This window comes from Atractosteus spatula, chromosome 5 (genome assembly GCF_055471065.1).
Source record: "Atractosteus spatula isolate fAtrSpa1 chromosome 5, fAtrSpa1.hap1, whole genome shotgun sequence".
Taxonomy (NCBI): Eukaryota; Metazoa; Chordata; class Actinopteri; order Semionotiformes; family Lepisosteidae; genus Atractosteus; species Atractosteus spatula.
Genome location: NC_142710.1, coordinates 56,563,582 through 56,590,628, shown reverse-complemented (window position 1 = coordinate 56,590,628; position 27,047 = coordinate 56,563,582). Strand labels below are relative to the sequence as shown.

General features: G+C 42.3%; 3 protein-coding genes across 4 annotated transcripts in view; 1 reads left to right on the top strand and 2 right to left on the bottom strand.

Moving 5' to 3' along the window:
• Positions 1-595: 595 nt before the first annotated feature.
• Positions 596-5,587, top strand: pde12 (phosphodiesterase 12). Its single transcript, XM_088915552.1, has 3 exons — positions 596-2,093; positions 2,648-2,726; positions 3,833-5,587. The coding sequence occupies exons 1-3, from the start codon at positions 846-848 to the stop codon at positions 4,273-4,275; spliced, it is 1,770 nt and encodes a 589-aa protein (XP_088771678.1). The 5' UTR covers positions 596-845; the 3' UTR covers positions 4,276-5,587.
• Positions 5,588-7,505: 1,918 nt separating this feature from the next.
• On the bottom strand, positions 7,506-19,441 carry LOC148835319 (ADP-ribosylation factor 4). Its single transcript, XM_088915553.1, has 6 exons — positions 19,030-19,441; positions 15,204-15,284; positions 14,053-14,162; positions 10,483-10,554; positions 9,282-9,407; positions 7,506-8,473 (listed from the first exon to the last, which is right to left on the bottom strand). Exons 1-6 carry the CDS (start codon positions 19,094-19,096, stop codon positions 8,387-8,389), a joined length of 543 nt encoding a protein of 180 aa, XP_088771679.1. The 5' UTR covers positions 19,097-19,441; the 3' UTR covers positions 7,506-8,386.
• Positions 19,442-21,329: 1,888 nt separating this feature from the next.
• The window catches only part of dennd6a (DENN domain containing 6A), a 32,091-nt gene continuing 26,373 nt past the window's right edge, over positions 21,330-27,047 (bottom strand). Inside the window, exons 18-20 of one of the 2 annotated variants that reach the window (XM_088917180.1) lie at positions 25,961-26,063; positions 25,466-25,540; positions 21,330-25,137 (exon numbers count right to left, since the gene is read on the bottom strand). In XM_088917180.1, the coding sequence (XP_088773306.1) occupies positions 25,006-25,137; positions 25,466-25,540; positions 25,961-26,063 (310 nt within the window). In that variant the 3' untranslated portion in view covers positions 21,330-25,005. The remainder of the gene's footprint in view (positions 25,138-25,465; positions 25,541-25,960; positions 26,064-27,047) is intronic. The other variant, XM_088917181.1, reaches the window with a different exon arrangement.

Here is a 27,047-nt window from a genome sequence, read left to right as displayed (position 1 = left end):
AAAGAATCCTTTCCGTATACAACCGGAACGACTCCAGAAGTTCCCCAGGAAAGGAGACCATGGAGTTACTCATTCAAAGCTGTACAATGCTGCGTATTTTGGAAACCCTGAAACAAACCAGGAAAGCTGATATTTATATGTTTTAATATTTTGGATTGTTATTAAATTCTTTACTTAATAAGGGAATATAAATGATAATCTGTTTCTCAATTCCAATACTAAAATGTAAAGTAGCGATAATATAGACGGGCTTCTTCACTGGAAAGATCTGAATAAAGTATAACAGGAGCATCATAACTAGGATATAACCCCACAACCCTCCAGGATTAATTTAAAGAGCCATCGCCACTAATCCTGCTAGGTACTGCGACAAAATGTAGTACTGTCACATCACAGCTTTGTAAAAAAAAGGCGTTTTGAAGGTTATCAAAAAGGAACAGAATAATTAACCCTTTGCTACACGCGACGAGAAACAAAACAAAAAATATCCTGTTTGAAAAACCTTGCGTAACTTCTTCATTACATATTTTCTTACACGCCTATCCGGAAAGCGTACAAAAAATAAACCCAGCCTCTTCCTTTTCATCGCGAAATCAATACTCGCATTTTCGATGCACATACAATATGGCCAATTTAAAAATAAAGAAAATTAAATTAAAACGGAACTATATCTCAGGTGGATCTGCTCTTTATTAGTCGCACAAATGAACAGACGGGCCTGATTCAATCTATGCTTTTTCTGGTGTGATCTTTTGTATCGAAACTGCTACTTTTGAAACGGTGGTCGTTTTACTGTGTTGCAGTTGTCCATGTTTCAAGTTTGATTGAGAGAGAATCCGGCGCTGATGTATAGGTGTCTAGCTTGTATTAGTCAACGTTTTTCTAAAACCTTGTCTCCTTACTGGTTTGGAACTGGGGAATCAGTCTGGGGGCCTGGAAATAGATTTGGCCGGCGGTTCTTCGGAAGGATGGAAAGAGCCGTAGTACGATGCGTACCGTGGGAGACCAAGATAACCATTTCTTTCACTCTGGACGGCAGTCAGAAGCACATGCTGAGGGATCAGACGGAAGAGCTCGGCAAAGCGCTGTCGAGAATAGCTAACAGCGTAATCAAGGGCCAAGCTAAAGACAAAAGGTCCAAAAAGAAAAAATCGGAGCTGACAGAAGTCCAGGAACCCGTCGTAAAACTTTACTACATGGATGACTTTGTAGCAGAGGACGCGCTCAATGCAGATGCCTGGCAGGATGGAGCCGTTCTGCATGTAGGAGACAGCAGGTACAAAGTGGAAAGAAACCCTCCTGCGTTCATCACCGCAGAGCTCCCCAAATCACTCTTAGCCGGCTTCCCCGTCTGCACGAAGTTGGTGATTGAGTTTGGAGAGCTGAAGCACTGTCAGTTTACGTGGTACAAGGAGAAAGCTCCAAACGCTGAGAAAGACGGTGTGGAAAACTGCTGGATAGAGGCAGGCAATGAACGAGTATTCACGCCGTCCAATGCGGATATTGGATTAAAGCTCAAGTTGAAATGCACCCCTGGGAACGGCGAAAGGTTTGGGGTTTCAAAAGAGATAGTAACTCCGGGGCCCGTGGAAGCGGGTCCAGGTAGTTGCACTTTCGACAACAGACATCTGTACACCAACAAGGTCACGGACGATTCAACGATCAGAGCGGTTTCCTACAATATTTTGGCGGACATATATGCTCAAACGGAACTTTCCAAAACCGTGCTGTACCCTTACTGCGCTCCATACGCCTTGGAGCTCGATTACAGACAGAGTTTGATCAAGAAAGAGCTGGCCGGCTACAACGCGGATATCGTTTGCCTCCAGGAGGTTGATAAGTGCGTCTTCGCGGACAGTCTGTCACCTGCCCTCGACGCCTTCGACATGGACGGGGTGTTCAGGCTAAAGGAGAAGCAACACGAGGGTTTAGCCACGTACTTCAGGAGGTCCAAGTTTGAGCTACTGAGTCAGCACGATATAACGCTGAGCGAAGCTTTGCTATCCGATCCGCTGCACCGGGAGCTGTTGGAGAGGGTATCCACCAATCCAGTCCTAAAGGAAAATGTCATACAGAGATCAACGACCCTCCAGGTAAACGAGAGCAGCGTGACGTGCTGTAATTTGTGTGTGGGCTCGGTAATCTTACATTTCATCTCGGGAGAATCCCAACAATCAGATTATGATTGCACATCATCGTCTTGAACAATAGTATTTTTTAATTGTAGACAAAAGTAGGTTTCTTGGCTATTTTGCACTAAACTGTCCTGCTTCACAGTGTCAGCTCAGTAGAGTTCGCGAGAACATCAGCTTGTACGGTAATGCAGATTCAGAAAAAGTTTTTTTTATCTTAAGGAGTCAAATGAAATAGTAGCCCTTTAAACTGGACTGCCTGTGTTTCTATTTTGCATCACTGGGACGAGACCTGGCCATTCTGAGTACACTCCATTTTTAAAGACGTCCTAACATGTTACAAATGCTAGAATTTTGACCTGATAAATACCTGTTGGCTTGATATGCGGTTTCGCGTTTTTGTGTTTTTATCAGCCTTGCTGGTAAATAAAAGTAGTACTTCATTAATACAGTGTTAGCAGATGATAGAGTGGCTGCATATGGGGTTTTAACCAAAGCTCGTCTCTTCTCCTTAGGTGACTGTGCTGCAGTCAGTGAAAGATGTCTCCAGAAAGCTGTGTGTTGCCAACACCCATTTGTACTGGCACCCCAAAGGTAACGTGAGTTTGAAAGATGTGCATTTCCTTCCACCATGAGTTTCAAAGACCTTCAATTGAAGAGTGAATCATTACCTGCATCACAGTTAAACTCCGACAAACACCCTTCTTTTCATTCATTTTCCAAATGTCGCACAACTGGCATGCTTGAGTAATGTCTACAGCAGCCGCAGCCCCAGGATACTTTTCACTAGAGACAACACACTCCAAAGATTGAACGGTTTGTGAATGTCTGGAATACTTGGTGAGAAATGCCAGCAGCCATATCACCCTGTAAGTCACAGCTGGCAGCCCACTGAAGCTCTGCAGGTGTGGGAGACCTCCTGGGAAAAACTAAGGTTGCTGCTGGAAGAGGTGTTAGTGGGGCCAGCAGGGGGCGCTCACTCTGCGGTCTATATGGGTCCTAATGCCCCAGTATAGTGACGGGGACACTATACTGTACAAAGGTGCTGTCTCTTTCGGATGAGACTTGAAACTGTGGTCCTGACTCTCTGGTCATTAAAAATCCCAGGGCGTTTCTCAATAAGAGTTGGGGTGTAACCCCAGCATCTTGGCCAAATTACCCATTGGCCTTTACCAGTCATGGCCTCCAAATAATCCTCATCTATGAATTGGCTTCATTACTCTGTTCTCCTCCCCACTGAGAGCTGGTGTGTGGTGAGCGTTCTGGCACACTATGGCTGCTGTTGTATCATCCAGGTGGGGGCTACACATTGGTGGTGGTGGAGGGGAGTCCCCATTACCTGTAAAGCACTTTGAGTGGAGTGTCCAGAACAGCGCTATATAAGTGTAAGGAATTATTATTATTATTATTATTAAATGTTTGGCTTTGCTCTCCTGGGCACGGCAGGAGGATCGAACCCCAAGTCAGACTGAGTGGGAGTGCTTGAGATGAGTGTGAAAGGAGGTGTTTGAGTTCCGTTTCGTAGCTAGTTGGGTGATCAGCTATCCGAGATTGACTGTCATTGTTATCCCTCCCGAACGTCAGTTAATAACTTCCATTTCAACACATCCACACATTGACTGCGTGTTCCACAGCCACCCCTGCCCCCCTTTGTGTGAGCAGAACCAGAGACGCTTTGATCCCATCGTTCGGTTTTTCAGGCGGGCACATCCGGCTGATCCAGATGGCCATCGCCCTGCGACACCTGAGCTGGGTGACGTCGGGACCTCACCCCGGCATCCCTCTGCTCTTCTCCGGGGACTTCAACAGCACGCCCTCCACGGGGATGTACCAGCTGGTGACTCAGGGCGCGGTGCCCGAGAGCCACGAGGACTGGGCGTCCAATGGAGAAGAGGAGCTCTGCCCGCTGGCCGTGAGCAACCCCTTCCAGCTGCAGAGCGCCTGTGGGGAGCCAGCCTACACCAACTACGTGGGCGGCTTCCACGGGTGCCTGGACTACATCTTCATTGAGCCTCGGGCCCTCCAGGTGGAGCAGGTCATCCCCATGCCCAGCCACCAGGAGGTCACCACACACCAGGCCCTGCCCAGCGTCTTGCACCCCTCTGACCACATCGCACTTGTCTGTGACATCAAGTGGAAGTGATCTCCTCTCCTACCTCCTTCCTGGGAGAGGCAGCCCCACCACCAGATGTGGTTTCAGCACTGTAGCGTTAGGAAACCGACTTGTAATAATCAACCTTTGGAAGGCTGTTGATGTCGGTCTTTTCCCACACATTTCTGATCTTCATTGAAAGTTAACTTTTTCCCCAGCACTAAATGCGCTAAAATGTCAACTTTGTGAGTTGCATCAGAACTGTCAGATTCTCTCCCGAAACCACAGTAAGATCACAGTCCCCACTGTATATTTAATGAACAGAAAAAGTTCACGGGTGGTGTCAGAAATGAATCCTTGCAGTATGAACTTGGCGTGCTCCCAGCGTTCGAGTAGAGAGCCACGTCAGCATGCGTAGGCTGTAAAGGAACAGGTAAAGGTTTATTCCATGCAGAAAGGAAATGAAAGAGACACAGCGTTTTGGCTTTATCTGCTTGCCTGTTCCTTTGCACAGTATTACTGTGTGTGTAGACACACGCGTAACCTGATTTCTAAAGCTTTTTTGCGATAGCAAAAAATAAAATTGACACTAGTGACACTAGTGAGAAGAACTTCTCGGACTATATGCAGATGTTCCTTCTTCAGTAATGTGTTAAGAATCCTTTAATGTTTATGAATGTCCAATCATTTTGTACAACCACCTTTTTTCCCCCCACAGCTTGTCATGACATTTCACTTTGTGAAATGTTTATGACAAACAACATGCCAAAATTTTCTAAGGATTTCAAAATGACGGTAATGAATAACAATTTGACTTACCAGCTAATCAAGAATACCAGTATGCTGTATCACAGATCAATTCGAGCTGGTAAATTACCATTTAATAATGAATAGACATATCACTACCCCTTTAAAGCAACTTGCTCAAAGGTTTTTGTATTTTTTTGTGTTTGGCCGCCTACAAAAACCTGTGTGGTATGATATTTTGATGATTTTTTAATTCCTAATGTAATTAGTGCTCATTTAGGGGATGTGTTTGATGAGTTAGAAAGCTGAACAGTACCAATAATATTACCTTCAGGGTGTATTGGGATATGTTCATAAACCTAAAATGTGTCTCATGGTTTTAGCCCTTCCCACTTAGTGATCATGATGCTTTCGCAAAACCTAAATATTCTTACATGGTCAACTCATGCTCCTCGTGTGGTTCATGCATCAGCAAGCCTTGTTTAAAATGTCAATGCTGGGCTCAATGTTTGCAAAAGAGTCTTCTTGCGTGTTTGAAATGAGGAGGAATCAGACATACAAGGAGTCTCGGAGCTTGTAAAACAATGGAAATTACAGAATAAATGGTGATGCTATTTCATTTTTTATGGGGCTTTCTACAGATTTGAAATATTAAAATCTGTTCATGGAGACAGCACATGCAAAAGTAGGAATAACTGAAATAGTTTCTTGAAGTTAAAATGACATTTGGAACCTGCTTTTACACAGAAATTTGGGGTGAATGGAAGGACTACCTACCTAGTGTATGCTTTCACATCCTTTTAGAGGCCTGTTTCATTGACATAAATTGTTAATGATAATATAAAGTATAGAAGTTTAATTTATTGTAATCTTTTCACATTGTAGTGCAACTTTAAATTTTCAAAAACTCTAAAAACATGTAAATAGTATTGTTTTTCTATTCTACTGGGGACTGTGCAAATTTTGCCCATTATTCAGGGCAGGACATGCAGCGTTGCATGGGAATTATAGTTCCAATAAAATGATATCTTTCTTGCTATTTAAAATATTCAATATCCAAAATATGGTTAATACAGGGAATTCCATGTAAAACTGAGAGGTACAAGATACTGCACAATTATAAAATTCTAGTTGAAAAAGATGGTTATTATTTTTTGTATTTTAAATTTTCCTAGGTAAAAAGTAAGACTTGCAACATCAACAGCTGCTTTTATGGTTAGGGCATTTAAAACTTGAAAATAACTGCTGAAACTCAATTCTAGGTGTATACCTAGAAAGCCTGTCTCCATTTCATTACCTGGACAGACAACCCAGTAAAATATTGCACTACTTGCAAAGGCATTTAACTAAGGAAGGTAACGGGCACCCCAACAGTCCACAGTAGCCCCACTACTGTCTTTGTTATAAGCCCACTGAGGGATGCCACCTACGGTCACATCCTATATCTCTTTAAAAGTAATTATTAAACACCTGGACTTGAACAGCCAAAACCTGAGCATTAACATGCTGGACCAGTCGTAGTAAGCTATTATTTGAAAATGGCTTCTGTTGCTATTTCTTTGGAGAATCACAGCAGGTAACACTATTTACAGCACCACTGGTAAAAGGTGCTTGGTCACTCATCTCACAGCCTTGGCCAGACACCAAGTGATTTCCATTTCTTCACTCTTTGAGAGAATTGCCTGTGCAGCAGACACTTTCCAGTTGAACTCCAGTAGCTCCCCATGGATTACTACTCCACCAGATCTGATGAGCTCCTGCCAGTTTCCACTAAGTGGAAAAGTACAGTAACAAACTGAATCCCGGCCTTATTGCATCAATATACCTTAAAGGCACCCAGGGCTTACAAAGCATTCTAACAGTATCAGCAATTTCCTCAAAGATTTCATTAATGTTCTATACTCGTATAAGACCATTGGTTAATACAGACGAGTTTGGGTGAGAAGAAATCACGTTTGTCACTTAGCAATCTCCAAATTGATCAGAATCTTAAAAGGCTTAAAACTATGTGGACATCAAATAGTGTATTATCTAAACCATCATTTACCAATCAAATTGAATTGACTCGGTGTCAAGTGTTCCTCATCAGTAGGATTGTTTATCTCCGTGTATATATCAAAGCTGACAGGCTGATTTTGCACCATAAAAAACAGATCTGTCAGAATTAGCATTTAACTTCATTTAAAACGGATAAAATTATAACAGAATTAGAGAATTTCGGCATAAACAAGAAAAGACTGGTGGGAAAACAGCATATGAATATGCATTACCATAGGAGCTCATTACCTTATTTATTGAAACATTTGTGTACATTTAAAAAATCCAATAAACGCTGGTTTATTGAAACTGGTAGCTGGATGTTTTCTGCTAGGTGTCCATATGGGATGCCTTTTCAAACAGCACAATCCTTCATTCAACTCTCCACTCTGAACTCCTGTTTGTATGCAAATCTAATACCTTTTTTTTTTTTACAGGAGATTGGGCAGGGGCGAATGTCTTGGTGCTCATGTAAGACTTTCAGGAAAATCTAAAAATGGAACTTTAAGATTTTATTAGGAATTATACTTGTTAATGGGATATGACATTGCTCAAATTGGAAATCGTTACTTGATCCATAAACAAAAAAGTCCAAATGAGTGAAGCATCCAATTTCAATGGCAGACATAAAACATTTGTGAGAATGCAAAAAAAATCGAAACGATCCGATGCAAAAAAGCAACATGCAAAAAATACATTAGAAAGTCAGCAAATCCACAGAAACTAATTTTGTACATTAAAATATTTCTGCATCAAGGAAAAAAAAAGCCTCTTGGGTATAAATGGCATCCTGTTCATCAGTTGAAAAAGAAGAGATCTCAACAGCACGATCGCTGCAGTAGGGTTAGGTATAGTGTTTGACGTTTGAAAGCAGCTACACACTAAACAGACAAGGCCCTTTGCATTTATACAGAAAGCACAAACAGGTTTGCCAATACACTGTCCATTAGGAATGCCTGAAGTCAGCTAAAGGAATGGGGCTGAATGCATTTAAAACACATTTGAAAGATCTCAATTATCAGTTAACAAAAAAACAAATGGTTTGAAAGTCCTATAACTGTCCACAGATCTGTCCTTTAAACTGTTAAAATGTATTTCATCCTCCCTCCCACCCCCACCCCCCCCATGTAATTTTTTTTTTACTTTTCTCTTCACCAATGGCTTATTACTATATATGCATCACAAAATGTTTGTCAATGTTGGCAGCAAAGATGTTCAGAAAAAAAAAAGGGAAATCAAGATGTGCTGCCAAGTCATCTCTGTTCTGAATGCCGTTAACGATCGAATGCAAAACTAGTTTTCGCTTCTCCCAAGCCTAGATCAGCTCCGTTAAACATGTCCTTGATTAAATAACACGTCCGTCTTCGGCGGATGGCCTTTAGCGTTTGGAGAGCTGGTCGGAAAGCCAGTCCAGTCCCTCGTAAAGACCCGTCCCCTGTGTGGCGCAGGTAGCTTGGACGTACCACTAGAGGAAGAAAAATCAACATATTACGCAAAATGATTGGTAAGTGTGTTGTGTTCAAATGGATTCTTTAGCTCTGACTCTCTCCCATATGTTATATGCCTATATGTTAGCCCCTGTTACAGTCTGCCTTAAGTCTGATTAAGTACAAAAGCCAATTAAAATGAGATAAAATTTACATTTAATCAAAAAAACACAAGTCTGGTTCCTACCAAACTGGTTTAACAAAACATGAGAATGTTGCAAATCCATCATCACAGAAGAAAACTGTGTAGAGGAGGAGACTGTGCTCATCTGCAAAGGAATACTGGACTGGAGTTAAGAAACCATATGAACATACAAAGTATTGACAGGTTTAAATCTTAAAAAAAAGATCCCAACAAGATTAAAAGACTCTATGCAAATTTGTGATTTTACAGGATCGTGCACAAAAGGTAATATAATTAGAAGGTGACGATGCATGCAATTAACAGTAATATAATAAAAGAATAAATTTTAAAAAGCTGCATATTTTCATTAATACAGTCCTAAGAAACACTAACACTGCAATATTATTCACAGTTCAAATTGGTATATGAGCCAATGAATTTACATTGGATCATTTGCGGTACATTCTGGCCCTAGAAATGATTTTACACGCCACCTCTGCGAGGGTATCAGAGCTGGCACGGGCAGCTGTCTGCAGAAGTGAAATTTAAGATTTTTTTTCAGAGGGCTATTAATGGATATCAAGATAGGAAACGAAACACTTGAACAGGGTGCTTTTAGGCCTATTCAGCAGTGCTGTGACTGGGCTGACAGGAATACTCACAGTTCTGTTGCGCAACGCCTGGAGACCCAGTTTATCTGTCATTTCGCTAATGGCCATGGCATTTGGCAGGTCCTGTTTGTTAGCAAACACCAGCAGCACCGCATCTCTCAGCTCGTCCTCTTGAAGCTAGGGAAGAAGACATGATTAAAGAGCACTGCAGAGCCCTGGCAAAGAGACCTCGTGTCTAGTACCCTTTCTGTCCTACAATCTCCATTTAAAAAAAGCTGACCAGCATCTCCCAGTAGTGGCACTACCCAAATGGGAGCCACACAGTGAGACAGGTGTATCGAGCCCCTTTTAGAAAACTGAAAAATAACTCTTAAAAATTCCAATTTTCCGTTTTAAGACCCTATTCCTAGTACAAAGGTACCACTGACAGCTCAAACTACCTTTGCTTAAATTACTTGTCATTTTGGTTTCATTTCATTTCACTCAGAGTGCAACAGAGGAAAACTGCAGTCAAGTTAAAACATTTCTTGCTTTGTCAATTCAATTAATTCAAAGGGTAAATTCTCGGCACCTAATGATCGGAAGTTTATTTCTTGTTTCTCCAAGTCTTTACATATACAGAAAGACCTGGAGTGAACGTTAGCTACCCTAACCCTAAGAGCAGGCACCCAAATGCTCTTGGGCTCTGAACTCCAAACCAAGTTGAAATAAGGGGGCCTCCTGAGTGGCTAAACAGGTAAAAGCAGCCACTTGAGCACAGGTTCGAGCTTGGGTCTTGTTACTAGCTGACCATGACTGGAGTAGCCCAAGGAGCAGCCTGCATTGTGAGAGTGCCACTGAGTGTAGCGTGGGACTAGTAGGCTGAGCTCTCATCTGAGCCCGGCAGCTTCCTGTGAGCTTACAGGCTCAGAGATGCACCTCTCCATCAACTGGCACTGAGCTGCTGGCAAGGGCTTGTGTTGCCTGATACATGTTAGAAGATGGATGGGTCAGGAAAGTGTCTCACCATCTCCTATACAAGGACACAGGGTTAGACAGAGACAAAATAGCCAATTTCAATAGTGTGTGGGTATAACAAATTAGTTTTTTTTTTAAATGTATAAGGAAAAAATTGTAGCCAGGAAGGCTGAGGAAACCCTAGCCAGCAAATGTCCATCCAAAGCCTTTTGGAGACTCCTGGTTACTGCCAGCTCAGAACTGGCCAAGAAACCAAGGAAGCCCGACCCTGCTGGAGTCGGAGGGGGGTACTCACCATTTTCTGCAGCTCCTCTGCAGCTTCCTGTGTTCGCTCCCTGTCATTGCTGTCCACCACAAAGATAAGACCCTGCAGTATAAATGAATGAAGCTTTAACATGAACAAAAAAATGGTATGTGCCATTTTGAAGAAAGTAAATGTGCATCTTTGGGTTAAACAAGCCAAAATAACAAAGTTAGACAAGGTTTTCCCCTTTTGAGCTTCCTGTTTTAAGTTTTCCTACTAAATCAAAAATCGGTGACATTTATCCCCTTCAAAGCAGCATAGAATGAAAATAAATTCAGAATTCCATGACAGAAAATGATATGGGACATGGTGATTGTATTCCATTGTTCTTAATGCATTACCTATCATTCATCCCTTTTTAAATTTGGCTTCATCAGATGGCAAAATTTAGTAAAACCAAATTTTACACCGAAAGCACCGTTTGCTGGTCTGTGCTGTATTTTATTAACTAGTGTAGTATCCTGTCACACAGGTAATACCAGAGTAATGGCTGTCCTATAGTTGACTGTGGTCCATTGAAGTTTGCAATAATACACGAAAATAGATGTGATCACCCATGTTGAGAAAGGAAGAAATATCACTGTATCCATGGTAATTTCAAAACGTCGACGTTGCCCAATTTTCCTATGAAATGCCAAAGAGCTTAAAATATAAGTGTCGATCAAATCAAACATAATTGCAGGCCTACTTCCATTTTTATAAATAATTCTGGGCACAGCGATAAGCGCGTATGCACTCTCTCCGAGACAGCGCGGGCCTGTGAGCCTGTGTGATGTTTTCTATTTCTGACTTAACCGGCCTAAATTCCAGTGTCCTTGAAGAACTACGAAAAGAAAGCAGATTGTGCATAGGAGCAAACCAGAGAGCTACATGAACAAACGTGGTGAAATACAACTGGGAAGATGAAACTACAAATTTTGTACAAGAATGTTTCATCACGGGGACTATTTGAGGAAATCCGTATTTCATTACCCTGTTGAATCCTCCGGGATATAGAGCAGTGGAGTGTTTAGGACTGTAAGACAGGAAATAGTCCATGTTTGAGGGGTTTTATTATATGCAAGTTTAATTCTGGCACCAGAAGAGTCAAAAAGCATAATCTAAGTACTGTTTGATTTCAGTGGGGCTTCATGAATCTTTATTTTGCTGATGGGTGAGCAAATGTAGTTATCGTTTTGCAAGTAACCAGCGTATTAACTTCAAAGTTCCACTTAATCCACCACATACAAAGATAACTGAAGCAAGCCTTAAGGGAAAGATTCTCAAATATGGGACAACAGGACCCATTTTTGCAATGGGTCAAAGACTAAGGTCAAGGTCTTACACAACTTTGACAATTCACTGTGTATGAACACATTTCAAATGGGAGATTTATGATACACTTTCTGAAGTACATAAAATAAAATCTGCTACACAATGTTCAGAGGTTGGCTCTGAGATCTAGATAAAGAAATCCATTCTCCATAAACTGCCCATTTAACAGACAAAAGTGAAAGTTACTCTGCATGTGATACAAAATAAACCCTAATCATAACCACAGAGGACTTAAAAGCATCGTTAAAACACCATAATAGTTTGATCTTCAGGTCAGCCTCATTAACATTCTAAAAAAAGGACAGTCTTTCTATCTCCACCTCGTCTTCAGTGGCTGTGTGCGGATGACATTTGCTACAAAGAGCAAAGAGCTTTGATATAAAAATGAACGGTCTATAGGTGGCTCACCCTTACAAAATTGGGAAAAATGTCTAAAAATAGAGAAGTCTAGACTGCAGAGTTCAAAGCTGCAGTCACCCATTAAGTGTTCAGAGGAATATCGAGCAGAAAGGACACTCTCCTGGCCACAGATGAAACGTTTACCTCGCCAGAGGAGAGTTCACACCCTCTTTGCACTGACAAACCCAAGCTGGTGCCATACCGATACCTACTTCAGGCTGTCTGGCACTGCTGGGTGAGGGATTGATCCACCGCATGACTGGAATTGTGTTGCACTATACAGCTTCTGAGAGAGCAACCCTTTACACCTCAATGGCAGGAAATGTAATCTTCACTTACTGTATTACTTTGCTTAGCTACTGATTAAAATTTTTGACAGCATCTCTTCAGGTTCTGGATAGTGGATGCCCATTATCCTCAGTTAATCCGAGGATACTCCATTTCACTGCACCTCATCTTCTACCTAGATGAAGCGTTATCAAGAACCTGCTTTTCTGCAGCAGAGCAGGGTGAGCTTCTCTCCTACAAATGGGCCCCTTCCTTCTCTCTTAGGAGTGGACTGTAGCAATGCGATGATGAAACTCATTAAGCCTGCCCCCCTGTCTGCTTACTACTGAGCCTGTGCCCTAGACTGCTGAGAACCAACATCTGGCTGGCAGAAAAGCCACCAGGGAAAGTACCATAGGGAACCCTTGTGTTGGTTGCGCCATTGGAAAAGGAGAATAAAAGACCAGGTTTGACTCTGAGGACACTCAATGATCCTTCAAAGCTCTTCTGAACAGGACACCACAGCATAATATTCTCTTAGGCAATACCTGATGTATCTTTTTTGCAAACTTCATTTAAAAATCAGTACCCCACTCACTAGAGAAATGTTGTGAAAGGGCATTAGTCATTGTGAGGTCATGTCCCATTTAGATCACTGTGTCCAAATGGGTGGCTGTCCTCTATGTATGGCCAGCCCATTTCCAACAATTATGCAAACCAACAAAAGAAATTCTGCAATTGGTCCATAAGTGAACTTCTCATTCTCCTGATTTCAGGTTTGTTTTCTGATGAGAAAAATCTGTCTGGTGTCCAACCGTAGAAAGCATCAAAAACACTAATAAAAGGGCATGTCCCGTCATTACACCAACAGGACAGCGTGTACAGTATCACAGGATTCGCAGCTAATGAAAATAAGTCATCACAGCATGTAAGTGTTTTCTTAGCAGGTTATAAGGTTGGGTGGTCAAACTTAATAGGGACATTCCACACAATGTCTCTCCGCTGACTAGACAGACCTATATAGGCTTCTCTCTTAGAACACTCCATCTAGAATCGAGGACTGCATGGTGAAATAATGGAGCTTTCAGTGGCTAAGTGGCAAACCAAAGACTCGACCATTTGAAAAATAAATCAAATAACACTCAATGCAGACTGAGAAAAAGTCTTCATGTAAATAACTCCAAAGCTATAATCAATGCTATTTCCACACAGACTTCTCAACTCCAGTTTTTTTTTTACCAACCCAAATGATTCTGTTAAATGTCCAAAAAGGACACTGTTTAATAAAAACACTTTCTGCGAATTCCCAGATTCCCATCAAAGAGCTCCTGTACTTACTATGAGCCACTGTGAAGTTCTTAAAACAGGAGGATCGAAAACGGGAAAAAAACACATATTGCTACTTGACAAGAATGGGATCAATACATTAATGGCCATCAATCAAGAGAGATGGGATGAAGAGTCTCCCTCACATTTGCTTCCCTATGTTCTAAACGTATTAAAATTGAGAAGGACAACAATGTGGTTCATTCCGACTAACAAAATTCTGAATCACATTTAAAATTGCATGCATGACTTTACCTGTGTGTTCTGAAAGTAGTGTCTCCAGAGGGGTCTGATCTTGTCCTGGCCACCCACATCCCACACTGTGAAGCAGATGTTCTTGTACTCCACTGTTTCCACATTGAACCCTATGCAGGGAGAGAGACAGGTCAACTGTGCCCTTCGGGACATGGTCTTCACATTCCTCATCAACAAGAGAAAGCCTTGGCACACTGGTGCCGTCTCAATGCAACTGTCTTGTTAACGTCAAAACCCGAGTGTCCTTCAACAATATCAGTGAGTCAAAAGCAAAACTCAACTAGTTCCTTATGCCTCCAGGATCAAGTTAATCCTATCTTCAGTTTCTTTTTTTGCATGAATTGACAAAGATGAGTCTGTTGTCCCTGGACACCACTTTCAAAGCCACAAATTTACTTAAATATTACAGAAAAGGGCATCAGATCAATCATATTGATGCTGTACATACCAGTGGTTTATTACCATAATTCTAAACCAGTTAGGAAAACGTGCTCATGTCTTCTTAAAGGTAAAGCCAATTGCTTGGTTTCAAATTTAAAATATTCACGATTTCTGAGATCTTAAAGGAAACTGCAATCGAGAGTCCCCTTCAAACAGAATGAGCTCTGGGAAGTCTAAACATTTAACACTTACAATTAAAATGAATAGCACTAATGCTCAAGTAGGCATTCTGGTTAGCATTATCTATTGTGGTCGGATTTTTATTAGTATACATTTTTTTGTAGGACTATCAAGTCTTGGGTTGATTATCCAGTCATCTTTATTAGTAAGAAACGCCTCCTAAAGGACATTAAGCTAGATTTTGTATATGGGTGTCAAATGGTCTCATTACTGTACCAGACGGTTAACAAAAACACAACCATTCCCTTTGGAAGGACCCATCACTTGAAAAGTAAACTCAGGAAACCAGAAAGACTTCCAAGTCCTCATTATGCATGAGTGTGCAGCTTTTCCGTCTTCAGCTAACACAACCACCTACTTTCACTATCTTCTAACCTCAAGGGCTTTCCTGCATAAAGTGTGCTGATAAAGAACCAGACTCATGTCTGCTAATTAAACCTGCAACTCCTGAGTGTCTTGAATTGACTTCTGTGCTGATTACCATTTTTTCCCCCTAAGCTTTTCCACTCCTAAAGAGTGTGACTGCTTACCAATGGTGGGGATAGTTGTGACGATTTCTCCCAGCTTCAGTTTGTAGAGGATCGTGGTCTTACCCGCAGCATCCAGGCCAACTGGAAGAAAAATCACACAATAAACAGGTTTAATAAACACTGCAGAATTTCACACTCAAAAGTGGATATATATTAATCACCAAAATAAAGGATAAGGCATCACCTATTCTTTCCTCATCGTATAGCTTCAAGTATAACATCTGCATTGGGAAGTTTCATATGGAACATAGACCTAATAGTGAAATTTGAGTTAAACAAAATTTAACAAAACTGCTGCTCGTAACTACTCCTAAATCCCATAAGATCGTAGTACTTGAATTATTGAAATGACTCGCAGACCAAAGCTACATTCTGTTTGGTATTGATCTACACTGCGAGGTCAGACACGCACTTTTCCCTGGTTCTTATGGACTGGCCTACATTTACAACTTCAGCAGTGTAACAGTACTGGAGACTTAAGAGAGCTCACTCTGCACGTAATTCGCCACAAAGACAAATAAAGCAAAACAATCAAAATCAGTGGAACAATAGCAGACTTCATGCATGCGTGATTACTCTATAAGCAAAGAAAAATAGCGCTTGTCACTGTTGATCTCGCCAAAGTGCAGAACGGCCAGAACTCTGGACTTGTGCCTCCAATTGTACCCAGTACTGAAATTAGGATTCTTCAAATATACTGTACCTTGAGTTTCAGAACTGTTAAACAGACTGCAATGGGTTGAATTTAAGGAGGCACCAGCAGGTTTCATTTTGCAAACCAATGAGTGTAACATCCAAGACACTCACTTTCTGATTCTGGGGGGATTACCAATTTCCAATAAGGCTCTTAAAATTCTTTTATCTCATATTAGGGAATCTACTTTACTAAGTACGGAACATTTTCCATGGCACAGAAATTAGAAATGAATATAGAACTTTACGATGTACAACTAAGAAGCTTGAACTATTAGAGAAGAACAAAAGCACTATTTTAAGACGCAGTTCAGACCAGGCTTTCCATTAATTTCAATGCTTATTTTTCCCCACACTATACTTCAAGTGTGGGTGTGGTTTCCTGTGCCAATCAGTTGGCTGATGTCAAACTGTAACCCAGGGAGTAAAGGCAGAAGAGAATACCTTTAGTTGCAGTGGGAGCAACACAATGAAAGGAACCCCCTTTCCCTAGGGCGCCTCCTTAAGAGACGTTATTCAAGAGTGCTCAAGAAGGCAGAACAAAAAAAGTTTTGCACACAATTGTGCAGCCAAGTCCCCTGATGAGGCCCTCCCTCTGCTCTCTACTCTTTGCACTAATGTCATCCAAGTTACTGCAGTGGGTCCCCTGCTTTCACCTTCACTAACATCCCTGAGTCCTCCCATTTCCTGCTGTGGCTTCTCGTTCCAATTTTCTTACCCCCAGCACTCATGCCTCCTTCTCCGTCTCTGCTGCCCGACAGCCATCGCCTCCTGGTGGCAATCCCATCGCCGGGAACCTCTCGCCTCTGTCCTCCCTCGTCCCTTCCCTGCGCTTCCGAGAACCTCCCGACTCCACCTTCACCCTCTCCCCTTGCTCCCCTGCCAGGAACTCCAGTCCCCACCTCGGATCCGCCCTTCCCCTACTCCCGCCATATTTCTGCTCCGCGGGACCCGCCACTTCGAGAAACGTTCTAAGAAACCGTCCATCCCTTCCCAACTTCCCTACATAACCCATGGCACTCTCCCACCCGGACTATTATAACTCCCACTCAGCCAGCCAGCCACCCACCCACGCCAGCTTATTAAGAGTCTCTCTTCCTACTCAATGACTCCAGTCCCTCCCCTCTCCCCCTACTGATATATGTATGTGATCTAAAGCCTAGTCCTTGCCTTCCGTCTGCTCAGCCGCTCTGCTCGTGCCCTTCTCATCTCTCATATGTCCTTACACCCCCATCTTCTGCCTTTAGACCTTCTGCTGTCCCCCCCTATCTTCCAGTGCCCACCCCCTCTCGGCCCTCAGGGGTGCACTGAACTGTCCACAGCAGTGAGAACTGCTCAGTGCAGGACAGCTTACACATCACCTGCGCCAGCTCACAGCTATACCCTTCAATATCTGTGACATGCTACTGGACTGATGTTTTTAATATTCTGATAACTTGCAGACACCTACAGGATGTTTTCTCGTTTCTGCTCTGCATCCTTGCTACCTCAGTTCTCAGTATTTCATCCCAAGTGCATGATCCCTTGCTCTGCTCTTTGAGTTTCTGCAATGTGGTGTTATTCTTACCTTATTCTCTACCTGAATGACGCTTGCTTATAGTAAATGTAAAGTTTCTATATTGCAAATGTCCCAGATAGGAGCAGACACAAACAAGACCATCAGTTTAAGGCCCTAATACTACCGTTTTACTCCACTGGGCCCGTTTCACACCTGACAAGGAGCTAATAAGACTCCGCAGAGCTTGTCAAGAGTTTTGGCACCTCAAACCTTTTAGCATTCGTAATAAAATACTCACTTGCCACCTTCATGGCCAGGTAGAGACATGATTCCCTTATGATGCCACAGCTGATATAAATCAGCCAGCAGTTTTTACATTGCTTAATTTGGTGGTGGAGGGGGGGGGAAGTCTCCAATACCTGTAAAGCGCTTTGAGTGGAGTGTCCAGAAAAGCACTATATAACTGTAAGAAATTATTATTATTATTATTCATTGTGACCATTCATTTAACACTTCTGGCCTGAAGCTCACAAGCTAGATCCCCTTGAATACCCACTTGTAACACTCAGGGCATCTTGTGGAGTGGTACAACAGCTCTATAATCTCTAGTGTCTAGCTAATTTTACTTTTAAGAGACCTCACTTCTTTTACCACTTTGCCGAAAAAGCCGGAGTAGTGAAGGGGTACAGTACTTGATATGTTTAAGTCATATGACCGTACAGTTACGTCAGCAGTGCAATTAAACGGAAACGGGGGAAAAAGAAATATGGAAGGTAGTAAAAAAATGCCTTCTTTTCCCCATTTAAAGAGAACATTCCTCGCATTCCAGAGATCTGCGGGCAGCAGTGCCAAATCTCACAGTATTACACCTCCGATAGGAGCAAATACAGTACATTATACTCCCTCGTTCTTTTCTGGCCGACAAAAAAATACGTTTAACTTTCCTGCATACCCCCGTCTGCTAAAACCTTGTAGTTTGCTTTTAACTATAGATGAGTGAACTTTCTGTCTTGGAAGTTGTTGGAGATTAAAAAAAGAAAGACTCAACTTGCTTCTATTGGCAGCCGTTATTATATGAAAAAGCCGTCGGTTTCACAAATTATGAACACGTTCCAATTTAGAAATAAAAATACGTCCGAAAAACCAGGCATATGCGTTGCTGTGATACTCTCTCTATATATATGTCAAACACTCCGTCATGGAAAGTAATTTTGCGGTTGTTTTCAGATTCCCGATGCGAGTTCACGGCCTCGCCAACAAGTCAGTATAAAAAAAAAACACCAGAAGGGTGTAAGCAAGTAACTAGAAGAGATGGGCTCAAGTCCCTTACGAGAAAACAGCGTGAATTTCACTGCAACCCGGCCGGCCGCGTTTATGCAGCGGCTCCAGCCTCAGAGAGGCGAGGGCGATGCTGTGTTACACACCGCCACGGTCCCTCTTCTCCGAGTCCGAGGTGGCACCCTACCGGCTAGCCGGCTCTCCTAACTCTGCGGCAAACTTCTGCCCTGTTGTCGAAGTTGAAGCGCCGCGAAGGCCGTGAGACATAAAAAAAAAAAGACTCAAGCCTCCCTCCTCCCTGGAAACTACAGCAGGAAAACGGACCGGCGTAGGGCTGCCTCCCGAGCCCAGACTCACCCATCAGTATCCTCATCTGCTTCTTCCCGAAGAGACGCGAGAAGAGACTCGAAATGGTGAGGCCCATGTTTACCGCTCACTGAATTCACTTCTCAACTCCGGTTTTAGTGTCAGCGATCGCGCTGGCTCTTCTGGTTTTCTTCCCCCCACGATCGTCGTCTTCTTCTTCTTCTTCTTCTTCTTCAGGCGGCGAAGCTGAGGCAGTGCCGGTAACCGGTCCGTTTCAAACACAAGACGGCCTTTTTTTTTGTGCTCACAGACGATGGGCGCAGGTTCACTTCACCGATCGACTGGGGGGGGGTGAACAGGATCTCCGGATCTCGGTGTCTCGCACTCTCTGCCACGTCACGTTCCTCTCCCCTCCACAGCTCCAACGCGGTCGAAATGACGTCACAGGCGCCACATCCCAACATGCACCAGAATAAAAAAAAGAGGAGCAGCACGCCGACAGAGAATCGTAAACGTCAGCATAGCATAGGATAGCAAGGGAGGGACAAAAAAAAAAGGCACAAACCGGGTTTTTTTTTCCCCTTCGGTTTTTGGCAGCTGTGAAAATGCCATGCGTTTTTCAGGAAAAGTTAGAGGCGTGGGTTTGAACTTTCTGGAATTCCAGGGTTCCAGATCACAGGAAATAGTGATATGATCTTCAAATGGTCAAAACTAATTTGTTGTATTTATGTTTTCCTTTTCATTAACTAAACAGGAAAGGACTACAACTGTAAGGCCCCGAGACAATGACAAAATGCTTATATATTTTTTAAACAAATGAAGACGCGTTTTTCGAACAGTGAATTAGTGTCCATAACGTCCAGATCTTGGAATGGGAGCCTAAAGATTTGGGGAAATGAGTGGAAGCAGTTTTTGAAAATCTGTCTCTTAATTTTTTAACCAGATTCTCCGCGGTTAATCACAAATAAATAAATGAGATGCACAGGAGGAAAATGACAGAAAAGGGTTATGGGAGTCAATTAGATACCCTGGCATCTTTCAGGAAGCAGCTTGAGATCCTCAAGTTAGTTACCAGTAAATCAATGAGCTAGATGAGCCAAAGTCCTTCCTCTCCTTTATGTTCTTTAAACGAGACTCCTTATGGCATATATCTGCAGTTCTGCATAGACTCTTCACTATACCTTAGTAGAGTTCAGTTTCACTCAGGATAAGGAGATATTTTACTCATCTTCCTGTCCTATGGTGTAAAGTGTCCGGTAATGTTTTTACCTAAAACTTCATGAGAATAAAATCATGAGATATTAAGGAATCAGTTGCTTAGTACGGTGTCCCCCACAATAACTCATGACGCAAAACTGGAGACTGTCGTCTCTAAAACACAGTTTGACTCCACTCCTGATATCCAGCTGTTGTTAATTGTCCGGTATGGACCCATACATTGCTAACTCACAAAGTAATAATGTTTGACTGAAACTGGGGAATGATAACCCTAGTCCTGGAGAGCCATAATCTAACCATTCTACCTGGTCACCTTAAAATCAGCAATTTGTCAAGACTATGCATGCAAGTCTGATTGTGCCTGTTGCTCGGTTCTGTTAAATCAGGAATGGCCTGCTGTGGTCCCAAGAGAGGTACAGGAAGGCATGGTGGCCTTGCAGTTTGGCATGACTGCCTCACAGGATCAAAAGAAAAGAAATAATATTTAGGCTGTGGAGCCCTTTTCAGGAGTGAAGAAGGCTCCACAGCTGAAACTTTGTGTTTCTTTTCTTCTGTTTTCAGCATGGAAAAAACCTTTATTTGTCCCTCTTTATCAACGTCTGACGTGGCTGACATCTAATGGTGGTATTGGAGTATTGCAGTTTAGTAGAACGGACTCTTGAGACTGTTGGCCATTAAGCCAGTTCCATCTTAACAGGCAAATCTTAACCACATCCTTACTGTATGGTTTTTTTTTTGAGTATTTTGTACTTAATAATCTCTCTCTTTGGTCTCAGTGACAAAAATAAAATGGATTTAGTGGATTGCAGAGATTTAAGAAGCCAATAAATTTCTTTATTTTCTTTTAGATAAGTTAGGTACATCTCCTTCATTAAAGCAAGGCAGTAAGGTCCAGGACCTATTCCTTTATCTACCCAAGTTTCTTCTAGAATATGAGAAGGTTAAAATAGACTTTGCAGGGCTAAATTAAAGAATCCACACAGGTCTGGTAAATCTCTCTTCTACCATTTGTGTATTAGCAAAAAACATTGTTACATTGTTCCATCCTCTGGTGTGCTGCTTTCAAAATGTATAAACAAACAAGCACTGAAGAGTTCACTGGCTCTTCAAAAAAACAAAATGACACACGCAGGTCAGCAAAACTTCTGAAGTCACTTTATTGATCCGTAATAAAAATACTCATTTCGAATGGACGTGACAACAGAATGTTCCGGGTACATCGAAGAAACACTCAGTGTGGGACAGATGTTAAAAAACTGGTAAAGACGGTATCAGAGGTTATGGCTCCAATGCAAAAGACAAGCACGACAAAAGTCTAGATACCATCAGAGTCCCTCAGTCCAATGTGATGTGCCTGGGTGCTTCTCGATATTAGTTTAATTAAAATCGGTGAGTGTTAATGCCCTCTTTTGGTATTATTTTAAATAATAAAATATATATTTTTGTAGTATACCAGCAGATCAGTTAAAGAAAAGCATAGTATGAGAATAGATCTGTATATAAAATTTAAGCATGTTAAAATAGGTTATTTCTGCTTTTCCAAAAATATAAGCGGTCATGGTTGGCGAACAACCCAAACAGTTTCTGCAGTAACACTGATTTACAATGAGGTTTGCTTTGTGAAGACTCTGGCAGGGAAAATTCCACACATGAAAAGTAAAAGAGCAAATAGTGGTGTTCTGTAAAACAGTGCAAAGCATCCCCATGGTTTGCTACAGTATTTAAAATATGGTACCTTGCCATTCCTCTTTGATTCGCATCATTTTGACATGATTCATTTTGAAGGTTTTAATCGTGAAGACCAACACATTCCGTCAAGATTCCAGCGTGCCTGGATTGGTGGCTTGGTATAAAGCCCACTCTTTCTGCAACTGGACACAATTTGATTTTACCCCAGCATGGAACAGAGACACACTTGGTGTTTGAAGTCACCATCAATCCAGTCATAACGAGAGAGGCCAATATCTTGGCTTAAGTGCCACAACTTAGAAAACAAGCACTGTTTCTCTAAAACACCGTAGCCTAGATGGTCATGCTTGTTGAACCCCTGCGACTAAATGATTTTGAACAGTTTATTTTCACTGTGCCTCTTAATTAAGCAGAGCCCCAATAATGCAAATAAGCAGTTAGGCCTGAGCAATCTGTGTGCATGTTACTTGGTACCAAGAGAATTTCGCTCAAAAGAAATAATGTTTTCACCAAAAGGCAGATTTTTAATGTACTTTTCGTTGCTTAGTTATAAGCTGTGTCAATTAAAAAAAAAAATGAAATGTGGTTTACCTTTGCCCGAGATTATCAACTCTAAATCCTTCTTTAGGGACAAAGTCAAATACCACATCTTTTTTAGGATGTTGCCAGGTTGGAAATAGCTCACAGACTTGTGTCAGGAGTCATGGGCTTCTCCTTAAAGTTGCTGTCTGTCTGATGTCGTGATTCAGTTAGTTCCAGAAACAACCCTAGCTAGGAAGGTACCTAGTCCTAGCAAAATCAGCCTCTGCCACTACTCAAAAATTTTACCTAGAGGTAAAAGAGATTTCCTCATCAGTTTTGAGTCGCCAGTACCCTTAGACACTAGGTTGGTGGTTCTAGCTGTGGAAGTTGGAGTAGACTTTAAACTTACAGGTTTGAAAAACCTTTCAGTACTTCAACACTGAAATTAAAAACTACAAGCTTGTGACATAAACAGTTCCAGCAAGATCACTGGAATGTATAATAATACATTTTTCAAAACTCTGCTAGTTAAAAATATCTCCTGCAAAAATATTTGTCCGACGACACACATGTACTGTGGATTTACTGGTCAGCTCTTACTCGCAGATGCTGTTTAATGCACGTCATGGCAACTAGAATGCAGCTGTTTCCAGTGTTTCTTGCCAAATGGAATTTGCATAGTCCAGCGCGGACTGAAATGTTTAAACCAGCATGTAACCTTTATGTTAAACCTCGATGAAAAAAAAGATTATCCTCACTGTCAGAATTCTTTTCATTCTCACCACAAATATTTTCGCTCAAACTAAGCAGCACAATTGTGTTAATTGTGCAATTGTGTTATCTGAAGAGATTAGGGTCTGGAAGGCACAACTCAGTTATATATAATGCCAACAGGTCTGATTATAAAATTAGGCCTACAGTGCAAGCAAAATGAGGCTGGTCAATCAGTCTAACAGACATATTTCTATACAAAAAAGACCAAGTCTGTAAATTAAGAGATGGCTTTCAAACTGCCCGGTCAACTGCTGTAATCACAGCACAGAAACGATAATACTAAAAAACAATTTCTGTGAAGAGTCATAGAGACCAAAATGAGAATACCACTTTTCAAAGGGCTACTTTCTTGTTGAACTAGCACCTCCTTCAAAAGCAACATTTGCCTTTCATCAAAACAAGCAGTGTCACACGCAGATTAAGTAACAAAATGGAGGTATAGTCATGTTCAGTCAGTTAAAAGAGTACAAACTATAAAATAAGGCAATCTTCTTCTTTCTGTAAAAACTGACCCAAAATGTCCAGGACCCGAAGGCGGACACCATACCACAGTGGACTTCAAGCACTGATAAGCACAGGAAAGCGACAATGCAGTGTGACTACAACTTCAAAGTCCTGCGGTTTTGACAAGTCCAAAATGAAACTCCATTTAAGGTTTACTGGAGACAAAAAATTGCCAATTGCCAAAAATCACTCCACTCAAAGCACTTTACAGGTAATGGGGACTCCCCTCCACCACCACCAATGTGCAGCATCCACCTGGATGATATATATATCTACAGTGCAATGTAAAAACAAATAACTGAACATTAATTCTTTATAATATTTAATGTGTTTTCTGGCTGTTTCAGTTACCCAATTAAATGGATCTTGAGAGTTTCCGTGTGGGTGTGAGGCACGATGTGCTAAATTTGGAGACTGGATCCTGGTCATTTATAGCCTCCAGATTGCTTCTACTCAGAAACAGGGGACTCTGCTGAAATGGCAGGGCTGGTTATCAATGATCCTGAGAAAGAGAAAGCTAGATTAGTGTTCCTTCATAAGAAGTGTGAGGCAACCAGGGATTTGGGCTGTCTCTTAACTTAACATGAACAGTGCTGGATCTCTGTCAGTGCGAGAACAGGAAGGTCTTTTTCACAGACCTTAGCGAGTTTCAAACAATCTATCAAGAATAAAAAATTTCTAAAACAATTTTTGCACTTCCCCACGACGACCTGCAGCCTTTTCATAAATGTTTCAAAAAACTTTTTAAACATGGCCACAGAGCTAAAAAATGAACTTAGCTGCTCTTCGTAAATACGAACTGGCTCCTTGTGACCTGCCAGTACACATACCTTACCCCCATAATGTCCACGTTTTCTAGGAAGCTTGGCAAACTCCGGAAACGCAAACTGAAGAGACTTAATTCCTCAGGTGACTTGCACAAGAAAGGCGGAGAAAGGCTGGTGAAATGTGAGAGGAAATGACGAGAGCACAGACAGCCTGGTTGCTAGCCAGGGGTATCCTGATCTGGGTTGTGGTACACAGGCTCCCACTGCAGGACAAAACAGGTAGTGCAGTGTAATACAGCTTCCTCTCTTGTTGATTGGTTTTCTGTTTTTGCAATGCCAGCACTGCACGTGTGGAACTTCTCCTGTGGGCACATGGCTCTTAGGTTCATAAATACAAGTGCACTTAACATAAAAGCCACATCTCCCAAGAAATGTGAACCAGTCCCGTTTAGATTTGGGCACCACTCATCTGCATGTTCTTTGTCTGCAACTACCCAGTTCCCCACCAAGGCGCTGCCTTGCTGCTGGCTGTCTAGCCAAGCCGACCCTGGTATCAGGATGTGCCTGACTTCTGCAGGATGGCCTGTAAGTCCTCTGGCAGGGTCAGAATGATGGCTTCAATGTGTGTCCGAAGTCTGGCCAACGTCCCCACCTTGACTGGCAACTGCTCCTGTTCGGCCTGCAACTGAAAGACGAGACTTTCTGACCAGCCTCCTCATACCTCTCCTGATTTCTATACCAGCAGCTAGGTTTTTTTCCAGCTCTACATGATCATTCATGCAGTACCTATATTTTTAGATGTTCTGTCCTACCTGTGATTTAGCTTCTCACGTAACATAAGGATCTTGGTCCAGACAGACTTAGCAATACACATAAAGTCAAAAAAGCTTTGTAGTTTTTTAAGTATGAACACATGGATCATGACCAAGCTGGTATTTATGAAAACCTATAGAATACGTCAAGGAAGGAACCGGCAGTCTTAGGAGCAGCAACTTTCTGAAGACAGTTCTCACCAGCTTGTCTTTTAACTTCAGCACAAGATCCACAGTTTCCACCTCAGTGTGTTTTTGAATTCGGAGCAGCAAGTCCTGCAAGAGAGAGAAACGGTTCTGCAATCTTCCTTCATTCATGAATTCAGTTGCATTCGTGCTGTAATCATTTGTATGGAATAGCAGATAGTGCCCTTCTCTTTCTATTTAACAACAACCTCTCCCCCAGCCTGAATTTTAAAGACTCACTGTAAATTGGAGGAGGCACTGAACTGTGTTCTGCCTACACTGTACTTAAGGTTACTATGGTGTTTTTTGTGTCATTCCCAGTCTATATCAGCTTGATGGAACTGGACCCACTAAGGGCTGCAGTGTTCCGTTCCGTTTTTCCCAACCATAGCGTTGCTGTGGTTTACATGCACTGGCTCTTAAGCGCTGCTCCAATCGTAGTCTATGTGCTCCTAGCAGAGGAACTGCCTAAGTGTACACTGCTGCTGTTGTGAGGGTGGGGTTTCGCACCTCATCACACAAGGCCTCTAGGTGAAGAGCTTCCAGCTTCTGGGTCATCTCTTTCCTGCGGGTCCTGAACCAGCCATCAAAGTTGGGAGACCTCAGGAAGTGCCTGAAGGAGAGACACACACAATAAGCAGACGAATTTCCCAGCGCAGGGCTCCGGCCTTCTACATTCCTCCACCCTGAACACTCCCAGTGGTCCGGTCTGACCTCCCCAGGCACCAGACAAGCCTCTGCCAACTCCCTTCAAGGCATTCCGCCCCTCTCAATCCACAAACACAGGCCAACATCCAAACTGCAGAAAGGAGAAACTCGACGGGAAGAGCACTTCAATTAAAAAATATATTTGGGTGGCGCAGTGGTTAGCTTTGCTGACTCACAGTGCTGGAGCCCTGGATTCAATTCTTGGGGTGCTACCTGGGTTCATTTTGCATGCTCTCCCTGTGTTTATGTGGGTTTCCTCCTGCTGCTCGGGTTTCTTCCCCAGTACAAAGATGTGCTGATAAGCTTCTGTACAATTTCTAAAATCAGCCCTGGTGTGTATGTGTTTGAGCGTCTGTTCTGCGATGGACTGGCATCCCATCCAAGGTTTATTCTGCGGTAATTAAAAAAAATTGTGTTGTGAACTCAATATTCAAATCATCCCAGTTTTGAGCTCTTCTGTTGGAGATTATAAGTGTTCTATATTTCCATGCGCACGATATTCAAGAGGAGTCAGTTTCAGTCAGCCTGAACTGGTTAGCTGTTAAAACCTAGAAGTTAAAATAGAAAACGCTTCTACTTTTAACGTTTGAAGTCCTAACGGACAGCCAATGAACAAATTTTAAAAAATGGATCCTGTTGCGCCAGGAAACACACGCCTTTAACCACGTGGATGACAGGTGGGGTGTGCACGATACATAATGTCTCATCGTTTCCATAGTTGGCAGTCCCTGGCTACCAAGACCACATTTGTTTATTTTCATAATCCTGCCGATGGACTGGATTGTAGAATCTCCACAACTTTCTCATGGAAAAGAATTCCTCCCTGGCTCTAGAGCAAATAACTGTCCTGTGACACAGCATGTATTTGTGTTCTCCTGCCTCATCATGG